The sequence below is a fragment of the Camarhynchus parvulus genome, chromosome 4A (assembly GCF_901933205.1).
Source record: "Camarhynchus parvulus chromosome 4A, STF_HiC, whole genome shotgun sequence".
In the NCBI taxonomy this organism is placed as follows: Eukaryota; Metazoa; Chordata; class Aves; order Passeriformes; family Thraupidae; genus Camarhynchus; species Camarhynchus parvulus.
The window spans coordinates 17,293,820-17,313,214 of NC_044600.1; the positions used below are offsets into that span (position 1 = coordinate 17,293,820).

General features: G+C 45.2%; 1 protein-coding gene across 1 annotated transcript; it reads left to right on the forward strand.

Annotated features, from left to right (window-relative positions):
• Window positions 1-326: 326 nt before the first annotated feature.
• On the forward strand, window positions 327-19,211 carry ZDHHC15 (zinc finger DHHC-type containing 15). The gene is made up of 12 exons (XM_030967626.1): window positions 327-467; window positions 3,338-3,364; window positions 5,482-5,576; window positions 6,246-6,366; window positions 7,356-7,425; window positions 7,781-7,813; window positions 8,896-9,016; window positions 10,155-10,287; window positions 11,435-11,561; window positions 12,116-12,225; window positions 13,361-13,443; window positions 14,381-19,211. Exons 1-11 carry the CDS (start codon window positions 350-352, stop codon window positions 13,402-13,404), a joined length of 999 nt encoding a protein of 332 aa, XP_030823486.1. The 5' UTR covers window positions 327-349; the 3' UTR covers window positions 13,405-13,443; window positions 14,381-19,211.
• Window positions 19,212-19,395: the final 184 nt, after the last annotated feature.

The following is a 19,395-nucleotide window of genomic DNA, read 5'->3' on the forward strand; positions in this document are numbered from 1 at the left end:
GCGGGCTGTGAGGGGAACGCGGCCGGAGCACAGCTCCCTCAGCCGGGCTGTGAGGGGACGGCGCGGCCGGAGCAAAGCTCCCTCAGCCGGGCTGTGAGGGGCAGCGCGGCCGGAGCACAGCTCCCTCAGCCGGGCTGTGAGGGGCAGCGCGGCAGGAGCAAAGCTCCCTCAGCCGGGCTGTGAGGGGACGGCGCGGCAGGAGCAAAGCTCCCTCAGCCCCAGCGCCACTGCCCGCCCGCCCCGCCAGGGGGCGCCACTCCACGCAGGCCACTCAGCCGAGCGCCGAGCGCGCCGGCCCCGGGGCAGCCCGCGCAGCCGCGCGCCGATGCGCGGCGCTGAGGGCGGCGGGATGGCGCTGTGGCGGGGGCTGCGCTGCTGCCGCCGCGCCTTCGCCTGGCTGCCCGTGCTGCTCATCGCGCTGCTCCTGCTCTGGTCCTACTACGCGTACGTCTGCGAGCTCTGCCTCGGTGAGCGCCGCCCGTGCCCAGAGGGGCCCCCGCCCCGGGCCGCCCCTCGGTGCCGCCGGGGCCCCCGCGGAGCTGCGGGTGGGGGGCGCGGCGGGCCGGGGGTTTCGACCATTCCCCTTCTCCTTCTCCTCTTACTCTTTCTCTTTCCTTCTCCTTCTCCTCTTTCTCCTCTTCCTCTTTCCCTCCTCCTCCTCTTCCTCGCCTTCTCCACTTCCTCCTCGCTCTCCTCATCCTCTCTTCCTCCTCCTCCTCCTCCTCCTGCCGTGTCCGCGGTGTGAGCGGTGTCCCGAGGCTCCGATCCCGGCGGCGATCCGTGCACAGGGACAAACACTTCAGTACGGGTCGAGTTCTGCTCGGGATCCATGGGGGTTTCGGACGTGCTGCCCTGCTTTCCGCAGGGTTTGTGCCCGGCCGGGCGGGGGGCGGGCTGGGGGTGCTGTCTGTCAGTCCTGGGCCCTTGTGCTGCGTGTCCCTGGAGCAGGGAGGTGGTGTTTGAGGGGCTGGGACAGTGACCCCACCGTGAGAGGCGGCGTTGTTGTGATTTGTTAACGTCCAGATGTGATTTATGAGCTAAACAGTAACAAACATCAGTCTGTGCCCTGCCGTACAATCGTTTTATGTTTGTATTCTGAAAAGGAAAGAAATGGGTTACATGGGATCACACTCAGGCGTGGAGTTGTTACAGTAGCACCGAAAACACTGCCTTTGAGAAGAGGAAGTTTTATGCTGGTAGTAATTGTATATTTAATGTAACAATTTAACTATATAGTAAGTTGCAAACTTTCTTATGTTTGTTATTAGTGTGCTATTGGAAAAAAGAGTTGTCAGCTCTGATGGAGAGAAGAGCTGGAAGCAGGGATTTATGAAATTGTGAGAAGGAACTGTGTCTCCTCAGGACAGAGGAAGGCAGACACATGAAACCAGAGGTCCCAGAAAGCTCCTGCCTCAGGAACATCTCAAACTATCCTGTCTTCTGGTGCTGCACAGCAAACGTAAATCAGGTGTTTGTTAGGGTTGGCAGACCAGTGAGACCTGCTGGTTTTTTCTCCATGGGAGCTAGAATGAAATGCAGCTTCTTTGGTCTGTTTTAATCAGCAGCTTGGCAAAGCCCCCAAACACTTCATCACATTTATCCCATCTCTGAGACTGTGGGCTGTTTCTTTCAAGAATTCACATAGGATGATATCTCTGAGGTGTATGGAACTGTCATTAGAACATGTGACAAAAAAAGTGGAATATTTTCCTGGAACACTGTCAGCCTTTTGGGATGTGCTGTGCAAATTCAATAATACTGAGCACAGGCTGATCCCAGGTCCCAGTGCAGCTGCTGGAGGAGGCTCAGGTGATTCGAGTGAGGTTTGGGTTGGGGCTGTGCTGCTCTGCAAGTGCTGGTTCAGCTGGCAGGAGCTCAGATTGCTGTGTGGAATCACAGCTTAAATTCATTCATTTGCCCACACCCACGTGGTTTTTTTGCCCCGTTTCTCTCTCATCTCTTTTATTTGTGTGTGGAGGAGTTTATCTATGCAGAAGTTGAAATGATTGAATTATTTCAGGATTTGAGCATGAACTGTTGGCCTGTGCTGTTACTTGCCCAGCAGGATGTTGTCTCTCTCCACGTTTCTAACCCAGCAAGGCTTGCTGAGCTGGCTGCCTCTTCTCAGCTGCTGGGAGCCTGTAAATAGTGAATGCTTCGTCTGGAATCTGCATTTGCATTTTCAGCTGTGCCGAGCACTGGAAGTGCTGTGGGGGTGATGTCTGGGAGGCATCTCCTGATGCTCTTTGAGCTCTCAGTGCTGGGCTGGCCAGGGAGTCACAGGAGGAAGCCTCAGTTCTTGTTTGGCTGGTGGCTGCTGCCCCGGTGACAACAATGATCCTCCCCAGAACCTTTTGTATCATTGTGTTTGTGCTCTTGTCTCAGGTAAATCCTTAGCCAGGCCCTGCTGCAGGAGGGAGCCAGGCACTGCTTGTGAGAAGCTCATCATAGCTTGATTGGCAGCAAAGCAAAGGAAAAACTGAAGGTTTCCTAACAGTCTTGTTCACCTGAAATTGAGTGGGCAGGGACACAACAAAGATTCTGTTTCTTTTTTCATCTATGTTGCTGTGTGGCACAAAGCTTTGTTTTCCAAGCAATGCTCTATAGAAATATCACAGAACTCCCTGTTTTCAGTTCAAGAAAGCTGTCCTTGTCTCTTCTGTTAAACTTGGATGCTGACTTTTAAGATAATAGATGAATTTTCAAATAGTCACTACAAGAAGGCATTGAACAATGCACCTTTTGCTGCCTGCTCAGAGGGTTTCTGTTAGGAGAGGCTTTTCTCTCATTCTGGTGGAGTAAGAAGAGGTTGGAAAATTTCTGCTGGTAGGTAGTGTAAAAACAATGAAGTCACTGCAGTTGCTGACTTGGCCAAAGCTGAGAAATCTATAATTTTTTAATCCTGCTGATGCAGAAATGTTTTGGGACAGTGCTTACAGTCACAGGAGGGTCACCTGCAGACCAGTAGAAAGCAGCTGCAAGTATGTGGTAAATGCAGAGATAGAGGTGCTAGAGGAGCCCTGATGATCTTCTCACTGTCCCCAGAGGATTGCTTTTATCATATTTCTAATGCAAAATATACAGAATATATTTTATAAGCAGGGAAAAGACTGCACAAGTGAGAGTGAGTGAACATCTTGCTGTGGGTGTGTGCGTGAGTGAAGAAGAGTTGTTACGGATGCTTTTGGTTTGGTGCTGAGCTGTGGGCTCTCTCTTTGCCTCTTGAATTTGAACATTTTTCCTAAAATGGCTGTATTTCACACAGAAATGTTAATTGTCGCAAACTTCTCTGGGATTCACATTTCCTCTGTGGACACTTATTTTTTTTCTTTTCCAGTGACTGTGAGCAACCCTGTGGAGAAAGGTACGTGTGCTAATTTATTATTTGCCATGCAACCCTCGTGTAAAAGGACTCACAAGTGTTCTGGCTGAGATATCAGAAATATTTGCTGTCATTTTTTTAAGGTACATCCTCTTTCAGTGTTTCCTTCCTGTAACTGCACCCTCCTGAGGTTCTCAGCATGCTGCACCTCCTGGGTGCAGTGGGAAATGCTCTGTCTAGTCACAGTCTGGGCAGAGCATGGAAAGGCTCTGATCCCTCTGACTCTTTCAGGGAAAGCTGTGTGTGTGTCTGTGCACACCCACACCCCTCTTCTCCCTTTCCCTTTCACATTTCCAGAGCTGATTTTACAAGCCAAACAGAAAATACTAGTTCCCATCTGCAGCCCACCTGGCTTTTTTTGCTGTTCTGTTTGATCTTTCAGTGAAAGCTATTTTTGGTAAGTTTTCTCTCTCAGTTCTGGTGCCCACTAACAGATCCTGAGTCACAGCACAGTAGGATTGCTCAGTGACACTCTTGAGACCGGTGTGTTGGTGGAGGTAATGGCCATGTTCTAAGAATAAGGAGTCAGTGGCTATTTTAACATTTTTCTCCTTCTTTCCTGGAGGTGCTTTGGATGCTTTTGGCTTATCCAGGTGTTCTCTTGGTGACTTTCTTCTTCAGGGGTTGTGAAGGACAGGAGTAGGTGTAGTGTAAGCTGCTCCATGAAGAGCAGTGCCAGCTGACATTTAAAGCTCCTCCAGATTGCTGCATCCAGTAAATTCTCTCTCCTCTATAGAGCAGTTTTAATGTTTGAAATTGTTACAGAGAAACTGCAGAAAGCAGAGTGTTAATGACTACTCTGCAGAAGAAAGTTAATTGTTGCCTAATCTGTTAGTGCATCTCCAGGTCAGCTTCCTCTAATGTGCTGCTAGGCTGATCAACAAAATTAAACCTGTTGCAAGATTTATCTCCTTCCATATTAATTAAAAATGGCTCAGCTCCACCTGTAGTGTGAGGATAACATCTCAAACCAGCTTGGAGCATGAGAATGACTTAGCTGTGATTCACAGCTCCTTCCCACAGTCCATCACATCCTTGGGAGATGTGTCCCATCATTTGCTGTCTCATTAGAAAGTCTCACTGATGCATTTGGCCTTTTTTACCAATTTTCACACAGGAAAAGAAGTGTTTTGACATAGTTAAGAAGTGTTTGAATTTTAGATTTCTCTTTCCAACTAGTTATTTTAATCTTATTTTCTAGAATTTGAAGCTTAAATGAAATGGGGAAACGAGATTGTTATTGCAATGAAATGATGTGTTTAAATAAAACTACCTTGTAACTTTGATAATGTCTTAATGAATTGAGTGTTAAAGAAATGGCAAATAGTCTGTGCAGCCAAAGGACAGCTCCTTTGGCTCCCTGTCCATGGCATGCTGCTAATGCCAGAGGCTCTGGAGTCAGGTTTGCACATTGAACTAAGGCTGTTCTGACATGGGCTGGTTTGCAATTCTCCCTCAGTAATCACAAGCCCTATTTTGCTCAGTTTGAGGGAAGCTTTCCTGATTTATTGTATCAACTGTGGCAAATGTAAAAGATGTTTAATAACAAATTTGGCTTTTTCTGGTTATGTAAAGCTCATATTATTTCTCTCTGCTCTCACAAGAAGAGCGTGGTGCAGGGGTGGACAGTGCACACTCTGCTTCCCACTGCTTTTAGCAGCAACTGAGCCCCAATACTGGGAGGTGCAAAATTCACCTTTACACTGCTCAGCACCAGCCAGGTCTGCTGGGCTTGTGCCTGGGATGTGAGGAAGAGACAGGAATCCTGTCATTCCCAGGGATATGGGGTTGTCACCTGCCCTGTGGGACAATTCTCTGGCAGCTGCATCTTCTTCTCCCACAGAATGGGATCAGGTGGAGCAGGGGGGGCTCTGAGTTTGGTCACTCCTGAGCTCTGGGGTGCTGCTGACCCTGAGCCATGAGGTTTAGCTGGACTGTAGTAATGGGTGGCACTGGATGGACATCTTTCTTTTCCTTTTTTTTTTTTTTTTTTTTTACTTTGTTGTGCAAAATTTGAATTATGCCCATTGTGGATGAAACCTTTGCTTAAGAAGTCATTACTCTGTTTCTGTTTTTTTCTTTTCTTGTTTTGTTTTTAGTGGCCTATCTTGTAGTATTCCATATTCTCTTTGTGCTCTTTGTGTGGACATATTGGAAGTCTGTTTTCACTCTCCCAATACAACCAGGCAAAAAGGTAAGAGAGCCAACACCTTTCATTCCTTGCAAAACAAAAGCACAGATGTTAAAGAGAACTCAAAAATCCTTCAGTCTAGTTGATATGAAGAGGAGAGTCAGAGGCAAATGTGTCTTAATTCTTTTCAACTGAATATTTACTTTGTCACGTTGCTTGGATTACAGATTTACATTTTTCTTCACATCTTGTTTTATAAAATAAATGAAATACTAATAAAACACTCAAACTGAGGCAACAAAATGAGGTCAATATTTGTGTGGCACTCCAAATACACTCAGCCTTGCTCTGATCCTGATTACAAGAATGTAAATTCATAAATAGCAACTAATCCCAGTTTTAAAAATTTAAAAATATAAAGGTTCTTGCTCACTAGAGAGGTGCTGAATGTGTTATAAAGGTGAGTAATGGTATTCATCTAGGGCAGCAATAGGAGCAATTCTAGTAAGTTGTTTTATGAGCCTTAATTTCAGTTTTTCATTTCTTATTGCTGTGTCTCTCAGTATTCTGGCTCTCCAGCACTCACTGCCTCCCTTTGTCTTCTTAACAACCACATTTCCCCACTGCATTCATCTCAGGAGAGGGAGGTACAAGCCTTTCCAAGCTGAGCTGTATTTGAAAGGCTCTGTGGTGCCCGTGGCTGAGCGCTCCTCTGGTGCCCTCTGCTTGCAGTTCCACATGTCCTACGCTGACCAGGAGCGCTACGAGAACGAGGAGAGGCCCGAGGTGCAGCGGCAGATCCTCGCCGAGATCGCCAGGAAGCTGCCGGTGTACACGAGGACAGGGAATGGAGGTCAGCCCGACACGGAGCCCAAACCCACCCAGTCACAGCCAGCAGCACAGGCTGGCACCCAGAGCATCCTGAGCAGCAGCATTCCCAGGCACCCACTGACTCCTGCTCTCCCTTGCTCACAGGAAAAACAAAAAAAGCCTTGAACTTTCTAATTCAGTGCAGTTCCAGGTGCTGCCTTTGAGAAGCAAGATGTTACCCTTTGGATTTACAGTCCACATATGCTGTCTGTATTTAGAAATAGCAATAGAATAATCAAATCTGTCATAATTTTTACTTAAAATGGAGTCTGGCTTAGAGATGCAGGACATACTTCTGTGACCAGTTTTCTGGACTGTGTTCAGTGATTAAATGCCTGCTGCACTCCCTTCACAGCTTAAAGAAATCTGTGTTCATATTGGAGACTCTGACCTGCTCATTTCTGTCAGGCAAGCCAAAGAATTTTGAAGCAGAGAACTGGAATAAATAGGGAATTGTCAAAATGAAGTGTAGGTAGTCTGAGTAAATGTGTGCAACTTTGTCACTTTTGAGCTGGCTGTATGAGTTAGAGCAGGTTTGGGATAGATGTTAGGAAGGAATTCCTTCCTGTAAGCATAGTGAGGCCCTGGCTCAGGTTCACAGAGGAGCTGTGGCTGCCCCTGGATCTCTGCAAGTGTCCAAGGTTGGACAGGGCTTGGAGCACCCTGGGACAGTGGGAGGTGTCCCTGCCATGGCAGGGGGTGGAATGAGGTGAGCTTTAGAGTTCCTGCCAACCCAAAGCATTCCATGGTTCTATGATTTTATGTTATCACTCATTGTTGCCCCATCTGCAAGTCTCCATCAGAACTATGAGTGTTGCTTACCTGATTGTGACCTGCAGCAAACACCGGGTCACCTGCTGAAGTGATAGAGGAAAGAAAAAGAATAGTTAGGAAATGAGCACAGTATCAACTAACACATTAAAAAAAACCCCACTTTTCCATTGTTTTGTGTTCATTTGTCTATGATTGCAGGGATTCGGTTCTGTGACAGATGCCAGCTGATCAAACCTGACCGTTGTCACCACTGCTCTGTTTGTGCCATGTAAGTCATGGGCTGCAGTCACCACAAGGTTTTGGCAGTGGGCTGCTCCTTCATGTGTCTTTTTACACAAAAAGGTTCCCCAGGGTCTCTGTTCCAGCTGCAGCTCTTCTGCTCTAGGGCAGAAATTATTCTCGTGTCTCTTTATCTATGCAAGGACCAAGGACATTGGTTGGTCTTCATACACTAAGAAATGTTCCATCTTAAAATTATATCTACCTTAAAAAACTTAGAGACAGCATCATTTTGAGTATCTATTGCATAGAAACCACAAAAATCAAAGTTTTGCTGGTGATCTGCAGTAGGTAATGAAGTGCCAATTAAAAATCTTCCATTTTTCTTTTTTGTCCTTTTGCAGGTGTGTGCTAAAAATGGATCATCACTGTCCATGGTATGTCCTAGATACTGGTTTGTGGTTTTCTGAAAGGAAAGGCTACTTAGATATATTTCTGTATGCCTCTCATGTCTGTATGCCTCTCACATTTTAGACCATCCATCTCTTTAGTTTGGGAAACTTATTTAATAATTGCACTTTGAAATTGCCTGAAATTAAATTTTAACAAATCATTCACATTTGCTCCATAACCCATATGTAAAAGTGCTATAATATTGATAAAGTTTAAGCCCCAACTGCTAATTCACTCATTAACTATTATTCAAGTTTGAAAGGAACTCCAGCTTAGCCTTTCCTTTGGGCTCTCTTAGTGTTTCAGCTGCACTTGGGTGCTTCCCATAACACCAGTTGCAATGGATTGTTTCTGGACTGAGGATGATCAGAGACAGTCTGTGCAGAAAGCTGCATGGAATAATTGAGCTTTACACCTTCCAGAATTGCTGCCACTAAATTTCTTAAACTCCTCCTTTTAAAAAAAAAAAAAAAAAAAGGAAAAGGAAGATTTAAGAATTCAGAAACAACACAAACATTTCCCTACCTGAACCTTCCTGGTGATCAAAATTGGAGAGGATTTTCCAAACCTGAGTTCTGACACAAACACCCACGGGGGCTTTTCGTACATCCCCGTGTTCCTTTCTAGAGTTGTCCTGTGCATGGAGAACTCTAACCAGCTGTGGGGTGAATTGGGCCGTGTGTAAACAAACAGGCAGGGCTGAGGTGGCCCCTGAGGTTTGCAAAGGAATAAAGCAGCACAGAACTCCTGGCTCTGATTTCCTTGGCAGACAAGAGGCAGCCAGGAGGAACGAGCTGCTGCCTCTGTGACCCATTTCCCTGCGGTTCCAACCTTAAAACAATTCCAAAAATCGGAGCTTTGCTTCTCCTCGGCTCAGAGAAGGGTTGGAGGGAAAAGCAGAGCCATCGGTTCTGTTCCCTTTCGGCCACTAAGGGGAGCTGCTCGTTGGCAAATTCGGTTGTGTGACCCAGGGGTTCCAAAGCCCCCAAAACTGGTTCGTGCTCTTTGTGTTACAACCACTGTGTGCTGCACCAATCCTGATTTCGACTTTGCTTTTGTCCTCCAGGGTGAATAACTGCATTGGATTTTCTAACTACAAATTCTTTCTACTGTTCTTAGCCTATTCTTTGTTGTATTGCTTGTATATTGCTGCAACAGTCTTCAAGTATTTCATTAAGTATTGGACAGTAAGTCATGAAATCCGGTTACTTTTTCATCTCCTGTCAGTCTCGTGGGCTTTAGTGACTCGGTGCTCTGTTGCTCTCAGGCAGTGGAGGGGCTGCATTTTCCTGGGAGGTGTTTCCTGGCCCCTTTGGGACTCTACCTCCTGTTACATGTTCAAAATGCACAGAGCAAGAAGCCAGGAATTTCAGACTGTAGATAATTTTCTGGCAGAGAGGCTCTATCCCTTCCCTGTCCTTGTGTTTGCATGGGTGTCCCTTGGAAAGTTTGGCATTGATGTGTAAGGTCCTGGCAATGATTTGTACATATTTACTGAAAAGAAAAAATGGGTCAAACCCCCTTGTTCATTTTCTAACCCCCTTAGGCTCCTTTCTTGATTTAAAAACAGCGACTCAAAGGAGGCTTTTATTCAGTAACTGCTGATTGTTTCTATGCAAGCAGGGCCAGCTGACAGCTCCAGTAAGACACTGGCCCTTGGTCTCTATTTCTGTCCCCTCTGCTCAGTACCTGTGTATGTTTGTGTTTAAGTACCTTTGCTGTGCACTAATTGTTCCCCACACTCAGCAAGGCACAGCCCTAAGCCCTAGATGTCCCCAGAGCCTGCCTGTGTCCCTGCTGGGCACCTCTGGCACCTGGCTCTTCTGCTGCAGAGGGAAAGGAGCCTTTCTTCTGCTTGGAATGTCCCCCTTGGCTTTTAACCCTTCCCCATCCATCTGCTCAGTTCTAACACTCCCCAATAGATGCAGATGTGGAGGGCGGGTTTCTCTGGCCTTACCTTGAGCATGGTGCAGAATTTTAATGTATGCACAGGAAACTCAGCAGAAATTAAACAGGGCTTCAAGAGCTTCTACCTGCTCGTTTCCCCAGGCACAGGGTGCTCCTCATGCCCACCTGGGCAGCTGTGGTGGGCTGCTTCAGAGCCATACCAAGGGTTAATAACACCCCCCACTCTTTGTGCTGTGGTACAGGAGGGGAAATGAACCACATTCATTTCTTTGTCTCTTTTTGCTTTATTTAGTAATGTTCACTTTTGTCTGTAAATTTTGAGAACTCCCAATAGGAGTTTTAGAATTATATTTCTAAGAAATAATTTCCAACTTTAATTTGTTCCCATCACTTGTTCTGTGTTGCTTTCCTTTCCAGGGTGAGCTGACCAATGGACGTTCCAAATTTCACATCCTTTTCCTTCTCTTTGTGGCAGTCATGTTCTTTGTGAGCCTCATGTTTCTGTTTGGCTACCACTGCTGGCTGGTCAGCAGGAACAGATCCACTCTAGGTAAGGCTCTTCTGTCTCTTCCTTCTAGTGAGACACACCAAAGATGCTGTAAGAAGAAAAAAGACATTTGTTCTATTTCTGTACATTCCTGCTGGTTTATGAAGGGAGGAAGATTTAAGATCTTGGTACAAGCTGCAGAAATTTGTCACTGCAAATGAGCTGCATTTATTAGCTGATGTGACAAAAGCTTTCTTAGGGAAACCAGAGCCTTAAAGTGTAGAATTCCAATTATAAAAGTGTTATGCATATGTAAAACTGCATTTGCTGTGAAATGAGTGCAGCTTTTCAGGAATAATGGTTTGTTCCTGTACTGGGGTGCATCCCAATCAGCTTGGTGAGCTTGGGAAACACAGCGTCCATCTTTACTGACAAAGGCAAAGAAGTTGTGACTGTAAAATCAAAGTAATTATCATCTAAAATAGTATCATTTTGCCAAAGTTTCTTTGCTTTTCCTCAGATAAATATTCAGCTTTCAAAGCTTTTGGGATAAAGTTTTGTAACAAAACAGACACTATCAAGAGAGAGCAAATATTCTGATTTTATCAAGTTCTTTACTTCAAAAGTCATTTCATGGGGCACTGAAGCTCATCTATCCCAAAACCTGTGCAGCAGCTGAGAAGGGAGATCAAACTGTTCCTAAGGCATTCAAGGTTCTTCTCTCCTTTCTTTTCTTAATTTTATGCCCCACCAGAACCCAGAGTTTATTTGCATTTGTTTACCCCTAGTGCTTGTTCATTCTAACATTAGCAAATGAGGTGATTTAAATCTGCAGTGCCACTTCTGGAATATGCACTGAACACCAACCTCCTTCATCCTGCAGAGTTTTTTTACCTAGAAACTTTTACTCTCTGAATTTCATCAAGTCCCACAGGAAGATCATTTAACTCCATTCTCTGGATGAAACCCCTTGTATGTTGCTTTGACTGTTCTCTGGGTTCAGTTGCACAACCAAATTCCTGCCTTCAGCTGGAAAGTCTTTACAGGCTTTGCAAAATGGGAAAACCATTATTTTGAAACTCTGTAGTGCTGTGTATCTATAATCTGTTAAATCATGTTGTCTTTAGATGGTTACAGGATGCACAACCCCGTTTCAGAGTGGTTGCCATTGATTTTCATTTTTTTCCACTGAAATTGCCTCTGTTTGCAGAGGCTTTCTCAGCTCCAGTGTTTCAAAATGGCCCAGATAAAAATGGATTCAATCTTGGCTTTGTGAAGAATCTCCAGCAAGTGTTTGGGGAAGAAAAAAAGCTCTGGTTGCTGCCTATTGCCTCTAGGTAAGTAACCCTGCTAAAAGCTGATGTAATTACAGATTTTCACATCTTGTGTACAGGCTTAGGTCACAGGAAAGTGGGGGTTTTATGTGTCTTTCAGTAAGAGTGGGGCCATTTCCTGTTGGGTGTCACTCAAACACTAGTGAGATTTCTGCCCTGAAGAATCTGTGGGATAAATTGATAAAATTTATACCTATTAATTGCTTAATTTACATAAATGTTTTCCTTAGTTCCCCTGTCACTTCTAACTGTCCACATTTATCCAGGGCTTTTTTTTTCTGTATTCAAATTACTTGATCAAATTAGCACATTTACCTTCTGCTAAAAATTACTTGATTCCAGGCCACAAGTTTCAACTTTTGTACTGCAGAGACCTTGAAAAAATTGAGAACCAAAGTGAAAGATAAACATGGTGCTTTTTAAAGCTTAAAGGATGATTTTAAGTAAACATGGGAAATACTGGCAAGGGAAAACTTTGCAGAAAAACGTAGAGAAATTGTCATTTTTTAGAGTCACTTGCTGCTTTTGCAGTGTCCCTCTGTCCCTTTTCCATGCAGCCAGGGGGATGGACATTTTTTCCCCATGAGAACCTTGAGTGAAGCTCGGAACCCTCTCCTGACAAATGAGGAGCAGTGGGAAGAGGATGGAATAGATGAAGAGCCTCAGGGTAAGGAATTAGTGAAATTAGTTGTCCTGATCTACAGTGGCCAATAAATGAACTATAAGAGAGAATCAAATAAAAAAACTGTGTTGGTTAAAGTCCCTGGGCAGCTGGGACTTGTTAGTGAGCGCAGACTAAAAATAAGCTCTGCTTTGGAAACAATTCTTTCTTTTTTTCAATAACTTTCTACTTGCAGGTGAATGAACTTAAAAGATGTTTCAAGGGTTAGAGAAAGTGAAGTTGCCACAAACTGAGAGCACTTTCATGTAAATGTTGCTGCATGCAGCCCAGTTATTTGAGATGTAAAGTGGTGCCTGCAAGGAGGAGAATATTTAGATTTTTTGGAGTGTATTTATCCTGTGACAGTGTGTGAAATCAGGCATGCAAACACCTGAGTTCAGGGATACATTTAGGAAGCTGCTTTATAGTTTGTCCAGCTTTATTTCCAGAGTAAATTTACCTGCTCTCCCTGGTCGGTTCTGTACATTTTGGTACTTATACAAGGTAACACAAATGAGTTTTAAAACCAACAAAATTGGCTTTAAAATAGAAAACTATGGCATTTCTGTGAATTTTTAATGATGCTTGAAATAACTCCTTTAGGAATGAGTCAGAGCTTCTTCCCATTTTTACAAACTTTAAATTCCATGAATAAATAATTAATTCTTCCATATGAAAACGCTGGCAGTGAGGTGATTTTTGGCTAGATCAGACCCCAGACTGTGGTCTGGAGCTTATATGAAGTGTGCCAATTTATAGAGCTTATAAAATAACAGACATTTCCAGGCAGTTGAACTGGATGATCACTGTGGGTCCTTTCAACTGAAATATTCAGATTCTCTCTTACACAGCAGAGGTAAACCAGTAAAAATGTCTAACCAGAAAGACCTGAAATGTTCCATTAAAACTGCAAGACCTTTATTTGTCTTTGTGGCTTTGAAGCTTGTGACTTGGTTATGAAATAAATAAAGCCAATAATAGAGTAATCTCAGTTTAAAACAGCTGTTCAGTTCTCTCTGACAAGTGGTTGTCTATTTTTGTTTGTAATTATCCTTAAAAACACAATTCCATGCTTAGTGAAAAATGTATTCTCAGTGAGAAATCCAGATTTTTTTGCCTCCAACTGCTTTGGTTTTCGCAGGTTCTGGTGAAGCCTCATCCCTTGCCATAGAAAGGGAGACATAGCAGTGTGAGAGCACAGTGGTGTAAAGCTGCATCAGAAAGGTCAGTGTTTCTTTCTTTATTTCCCTCAAAACCACTGCTCTGCAGGGAGTGGGGAGGTGATGTTGAAAAGGTTTGGGCTTTAGCAGAAAAATATTTCTCCAGCTTACCCAGAAATCCCTTATTCAAGGGGCCCTGAAGGGCAGCAGAGGCTCTCAGAGGCCCTGGGCTGGTGTGGCACGGGTGACACCAGAGCCACCAGCACTCTGGGAAGGGGAGGACACCAACCCTGCAGCTCTTCTGGAAAACATGGCTGGGACAGTGGCAGGATGGAAATTCTGGGATCCATGGGAGGTGTGGGAAGGTGCAGGTGAGGTGTTAAACTGAAGCTCAGCACAGCCAAGTTGCAGTTGGGGATACCAGGAGTGCCCTGTAATGTCACATCAGCTGTCACTCTTCTCCAGGCTTTCTCTCCCCTGGAAAAGGTGAGTCCCACACCAGCTGGGGCAGGTGCTGCTTCCAGAACATTCCCTGCTCTGCCTCCTGCTCTGACTTGGAGAACAGGGGAGATGCCCCACACACATCCTGCCCCAGGAGCTGCAGGCAGTGAGGAGGGCACAGTGTCCTTCTGTCCCAGAGGAATGGAACTGATGAGATTCCAGCAGCATCCTCTGCTGTCCCACTGGCAGGAGGTGGAATTGCCAGCTGGGCTTTGCCCCTCTCAGTTCCAAGGCAGGCAGTGACTGGTGAGGCAGAGCCCTGTGATCCCTGCCTGGCTCCCCTCCACACTGCTGGCACATTGTAGGAGTCTGCCTTGTTCCCCAGAGTGTTTTTCTGTCAGCAGTGAGGGCTGCATCCTGCCATCCCACCAGGGCAGGCAAAATCAGCATTTTCCTGTTGTTCTTCACGGCTTTAAAATTACTCCCAAAGCCCAGATCATCCTTCAGTCCCTCATAACAGCAGTGCTATGGTTGCACAATTGTATTTCTTTAAATTTCAGCTTCTCTCTCAGGAGCCAACATCCCTTCTCTTGGCAAGGACTTCAGTTTTGAGGGGCAGAAAACAGGTGGATCTTCAAGATGAGAAAAACATCCTGAAGTATTGTCTGATGGGAATCTGCATTCCAGAGTGCTTCTCCAGGAATCCTGCTGTCCAGATGTCCCAAGGCTTTATAAATTTAAGTTACAGAGTTAACAGAACAATTTTACAGAGTGATTGTGGCCAATCTTCTTTGGCCTGCTCTCTTTATTTTATAAATACTATCTATTTTTTATTCAAAATAGGTACAAATGTTGATGCAAGTGTGTTTCCGAAGGCCTTTTCATTTTGCAAACATCAGGGACTCAAGCTCTTAAATTCTTCCAAGCCATAATATTCTTGGGGATGGTTATTTATTTTGAGGCTGATTCTCCAACCTTCTCTGACAAGTGGCATTTTCTAATGTATTTAAATTCTGAGTGAGTTCAGCTCAATGCAAGACAGACCCAGTTAAATCTGGCACTAAATTGGGAGCTGAATGTAAGAGTGTTGAAAGCAAAAATGCTGAACATGCACATGTACATGTGCAGCTGTGAGTGAAAATAAAAATATTCACGTTGCCAGTATCAAGATTCAAGAATATTGTGGCCACAGATTTTTTAAAACGTTTTTAGGGGGGGTGTTACTTTCCTTGAGTTTGGGTGATAGTGTTCTTGCATCCTTCTTGCAGGCTTCTAAAATGCAAAAGGGAACTTCAGACAGCCCAGTTTGCATTAATTCCTAAGGTTAAAACATCATCTCATTCCTGGATCAGTGTTTGATGGAGATTTGTGTTCATAGAGTCAGAAAGGAAGATGTGAATTTGAAATATGCACTGAAAGTTTGGCTCCAAGAGTCATGTTTGGAGTTTCACTCCACAGGGGTGGCTTGAGCCCCAAAATGCTGAAGACACAATTGGTATATTGAATTTTTTCAGACTTCTTCCCAGCTCAGTGCACTGACTGGCTTCAGGGGTTTCTGCACTAAGAGGTGATCAGATTTGTTTCTGCATTTTGCTGCATTTACAGTCAAAGAGGTGTATCCCTGTTTTTGTTCTGGGGAATGGAACTGAGACTTGGCTGGCTGGATTATGGATATTTTTCTAGACCTGAGTCCTTTTTTTTTAATTTGCATGATTCAGCCCAGTCCATCATTCTTGTCTGAATTAGGTGCATGCTAAAAGTATTGGTGTACTGCCTCTAGGATCATTTAGTACCATTTTCTATCCCATTTTTGTGTTTATCAGCCCACTGGTGTTGGCAGTGACTGCAGGAGCAGCTGTGCATGACAGGAGAAAGGATCTGATGAGTGAGGTTGGTGATGGAGACTTTCCCTACAGAATAAACCCCTTTTTCCTCTGTTCCTCTGCTGCTGCTGCCACAGGGAATGTTTTTGTGAGCCAGGAGAGCCTTGCAGGGGTTCCTTCCCTAAGAGAAGCTGTTTCACTCCTGGCTGATCCGTGCCCTGTGATGGAATTTTGTCCCTCAGCCTCTGCAGTTTGTGTGGCAGTGCTGACCTCCCTGGGATGTCTCACTGCTGAATTTGGCTGTGAGGGGCCAAGGTGGGCTGGCCCAGGCTCCTGTGGGTTTGTGTCTCTCCTCAGGGTGGCCCTGAACACTGAAAATGTTCCTGCTTCAGCCACCTGAGCCCCATCTGTTGAGTGGCTCTGTCACCAAATGGCTGCTGAGTGCTGGAAGGGTTTTTCCTGTCAATCTAAAGCTGCATTTCTGATGTAAATCTGGTGTTGGACCTTGTGCTGTGTGTGATGCAAGGTGGCAGCTGAATTAATCCCCTCATTCCTGGTAAAATGTGCTCTGGAGGGGGAGTTTGAGAGGATGATGGCAGCTAAACACAGCCAGAATTTAGCACCTACAGAGGTGCTATTTGTGCCTTTAAAAACTTTGAATTCCTTGTATATAAAACCAGGAAGGTGATTTGGTGACTTTCATCCTGCCAGCTGAAGTGTATTTTTCCAGAGCTTTTGTGGATTTACAGGAGTTTTCTGAGCAGGTTCTTGTGCCCTCCCTGGGTTTGGCTCTGGTTCCAGCCTTGCCATTATTTGAGTTGTTTCTGTGCCAGGCGGCAGCAGCAGAGCTGTGCAGGAGCTCCCCTGCCTGCTCCTGCTGCTGCACTGCTCATTAGGGAGTACAGAAATTCAGGTTTTGTCTTCTCATACTAAGGCAGATATCTTTGTGGTGGCACAGGTACCAAGCTCAGGTTGAGAAAGGGCTTTAAATGTTTCCAAGTAACTTTTATTCAGTCACTTTTCTTGTCATTAATTATGGTCATCTCTTCCCTTTCCTTCAAAGCAGCTCAGCCTCCCGTGGTTGGAACAAACTCTTGTTAGAACAACACAAAATTTATCACTTCAGAGCCACTTCTCAATATCCACACATCAGATAATGGAAAGCTTCATGAAATGTTAAACAAACCCAAAAGTTGTGTAAAATGAGGCAGAACAAAATGGGAAAAACCCACATGTCTGAGTGAGCAGCTTCATTTTATTCCCTTCTGCTCACTTAAGGTGATATCCTTATTTTACCCTGGCCTTTGTCCTTTTTATACTGAGTAAATGCACTGGAAAGCAGAAGTTCCTCAGGCTGCTCTGGTCACTCTGCAAGTGACAAAAGAGAAAATATTCAGCCCAGTGTGTGATAGCTTTTTTTAACCTGCAAACAGCTCTTCAGGGGTAACCCACTGCAGCACCTCCTTTGTTTTCCATGGCCTGATCCTCATCCAGAGGCTCTTCCCCATCATCACTGGCTATAAGGGCTGTATCATCAAAGCTCTGCCCTGCCTGCCCTGACTGCACCCTCCATCCCAGCATTCCAGGGGTGGGATTCACCCCCCAGTCCCATCAACACCAAGGACACTGCAGCTCTGGGAGCTGGCCATGATTCCAGCTCATCCTGCCTGGATCTCACACTGCCTGTGCTGGTGGCCCAGCATTCCAGGTACACCTGAGCCCTCTGTGTGCCAGGAGCAACCAAAGGGATTGCCACCAGTGTCACTGTCACCCTCTGAGTGTGTGCTGTAGGTGCAGCTCATTCAGGGAACCTGGAGAATTAAGGTTTGAGTCTCAGTTCTGGTGCTGCTGTCAGTGTATGGCTGCAGGGGCTGCTGCAGGTGTTCACTCCAGCCTGGAGCAGTGTGGGGGCAGCAGGGGAACTGTCCCAACCCCCTCCAGGAGCTGCTTTCTCTGCTTAGCACTGGATCTGCACTACAGCTTGCTCAGCTATGAGCAGCTTTTCCAAGTGATCTCACCATGGGAAAGGAGGGAACTCTTTTGTTGGACTTTACTGTGGTGCCTCCATTGTTATCCCTCTGCTCCTGGACTCATCCTCTAAAATAACTGACCACTAACAGCCACTCCTCACCTCCCCCCTTCATTTCCATTCAGGTACAAAACCCCAGACAGAGCATCACTTTGATGTTTCTCTGTGTGCAGTTGTCCAAAGTCCAGCCCTGGGCCAGCAAGTCCTGCCCAAGGAACCTGGACTTGGTTTCTCTTGCTGATTGGAAGTTTTTGGAGTAGGATAATCTTGTTTTCCTTCAAGCAGGGAGCACTCTGTATGTTTGAGGAGGCTGTACCCAGTGCGTGTGGGGTGCAGTCACTGGTGAGAGTCAGGAAGCTTCCAAATCCCACTATGCAATGAAAGTTTGCTTCCTGGGACAAACAGGAATGGATTCAGCAAAATCCACACCAGCTGCAGCTCTGTAGTTCTAGATGCTGGTCTGGACTGAAAGCACAACTTGATGCATTAAGTCTGTCATGTGATATGAATGTAAAATGTTAAGGGGGGAAAAAAATTACTATTTTCCCCCTGAATTTAGCTATGAAGAATGATGTACTGAGCAGTTACTCTGTGCAGTTACTCTGCTGAGCAGTTACTCTGTGCAGAGCTGAGGCACTCATGGAAGGGTTTAATTAGCAAGGGAAGGAGCCACTGCTGACCTTGTTTATTAAGCCAGAGCTAATTAACTCAAAAGGGTCGTTTTCATTTCAGTGACTCCTGTGGTACAGATTTCTGAAATGGATCCATAGTACTTGAAAATACCTCAATTTTATTGATATTTTTCCAATTCTATCAGCTTCTGCTTTATTACAGAACACTTGCAAACCTAAACTCATCCTGAACTGATCAGATGATTCAGATCACTGAAGGTGTTTGCATGGCAGAGGGGCTCTGGTCTGTCAGACCCTGCACTGCTCTGCCATGGGCTCTTCCTGCCCAGTGCTGCATTCCCTGCCCTGGTCACAAACACTGAGCTCACACCCACTGCTGCAGGGTTTTAGTCTCTTGTCCTTTTTCCTTCCCACTTGGACTATTCTCTCTTCCTCCTGAACATGCAGTTAAATATTTTCAGCTTTGAGCTGCTTGTGCTGGTTTTTTGGATACTGTGAAGGTGAGTAGGTGTCATTTTATGCAGTTGTGCCATGTATTTTATTTGTAATTATTCTCTGTTTGTCAGGTATTGGTTTGTGGTTTCCATCATCAGGCCCAGCTGGCTTTGCTTAGAGCAGGATCCCACTTCCTGCATTTTCTCTTTCCTAAAGCCTCATTTCTTCATTCTCCAGCTTCCGTTTGGGATGTAAACCTTGTGAAATAAAATGTAAGTTTACATTTCAAATACAAGCCTGTAAGTTGCTCATGCCTGCATGCTCATTAAAATAATATTTTTTTCTGTGTGAGGTTTTAAGATTTACAGCAGCATTTGTAAAACTTTAGTGGGTAACAGCCATTGTTTAAAAAATAAGAAATTATGCTAAGGAGGGGGGAAAAAACCACAACTCCAAAAACATCCAACAAAAAGGATAAAGGGATCATGTCTGCTTCTTACTTCAGCTGTGCTTGAAAAAAAATGCCTGCTTGCATGCAGTGCTGTCAGACAGCCCTGGGACATGCAGGTACCTCACCTGACAGCTTCCCTGCTGCTTCAGTACTTCCTGAAGCTCTTCCTTGGGTTAAACCTTGCACTAAATCCCACGGGAAGCCT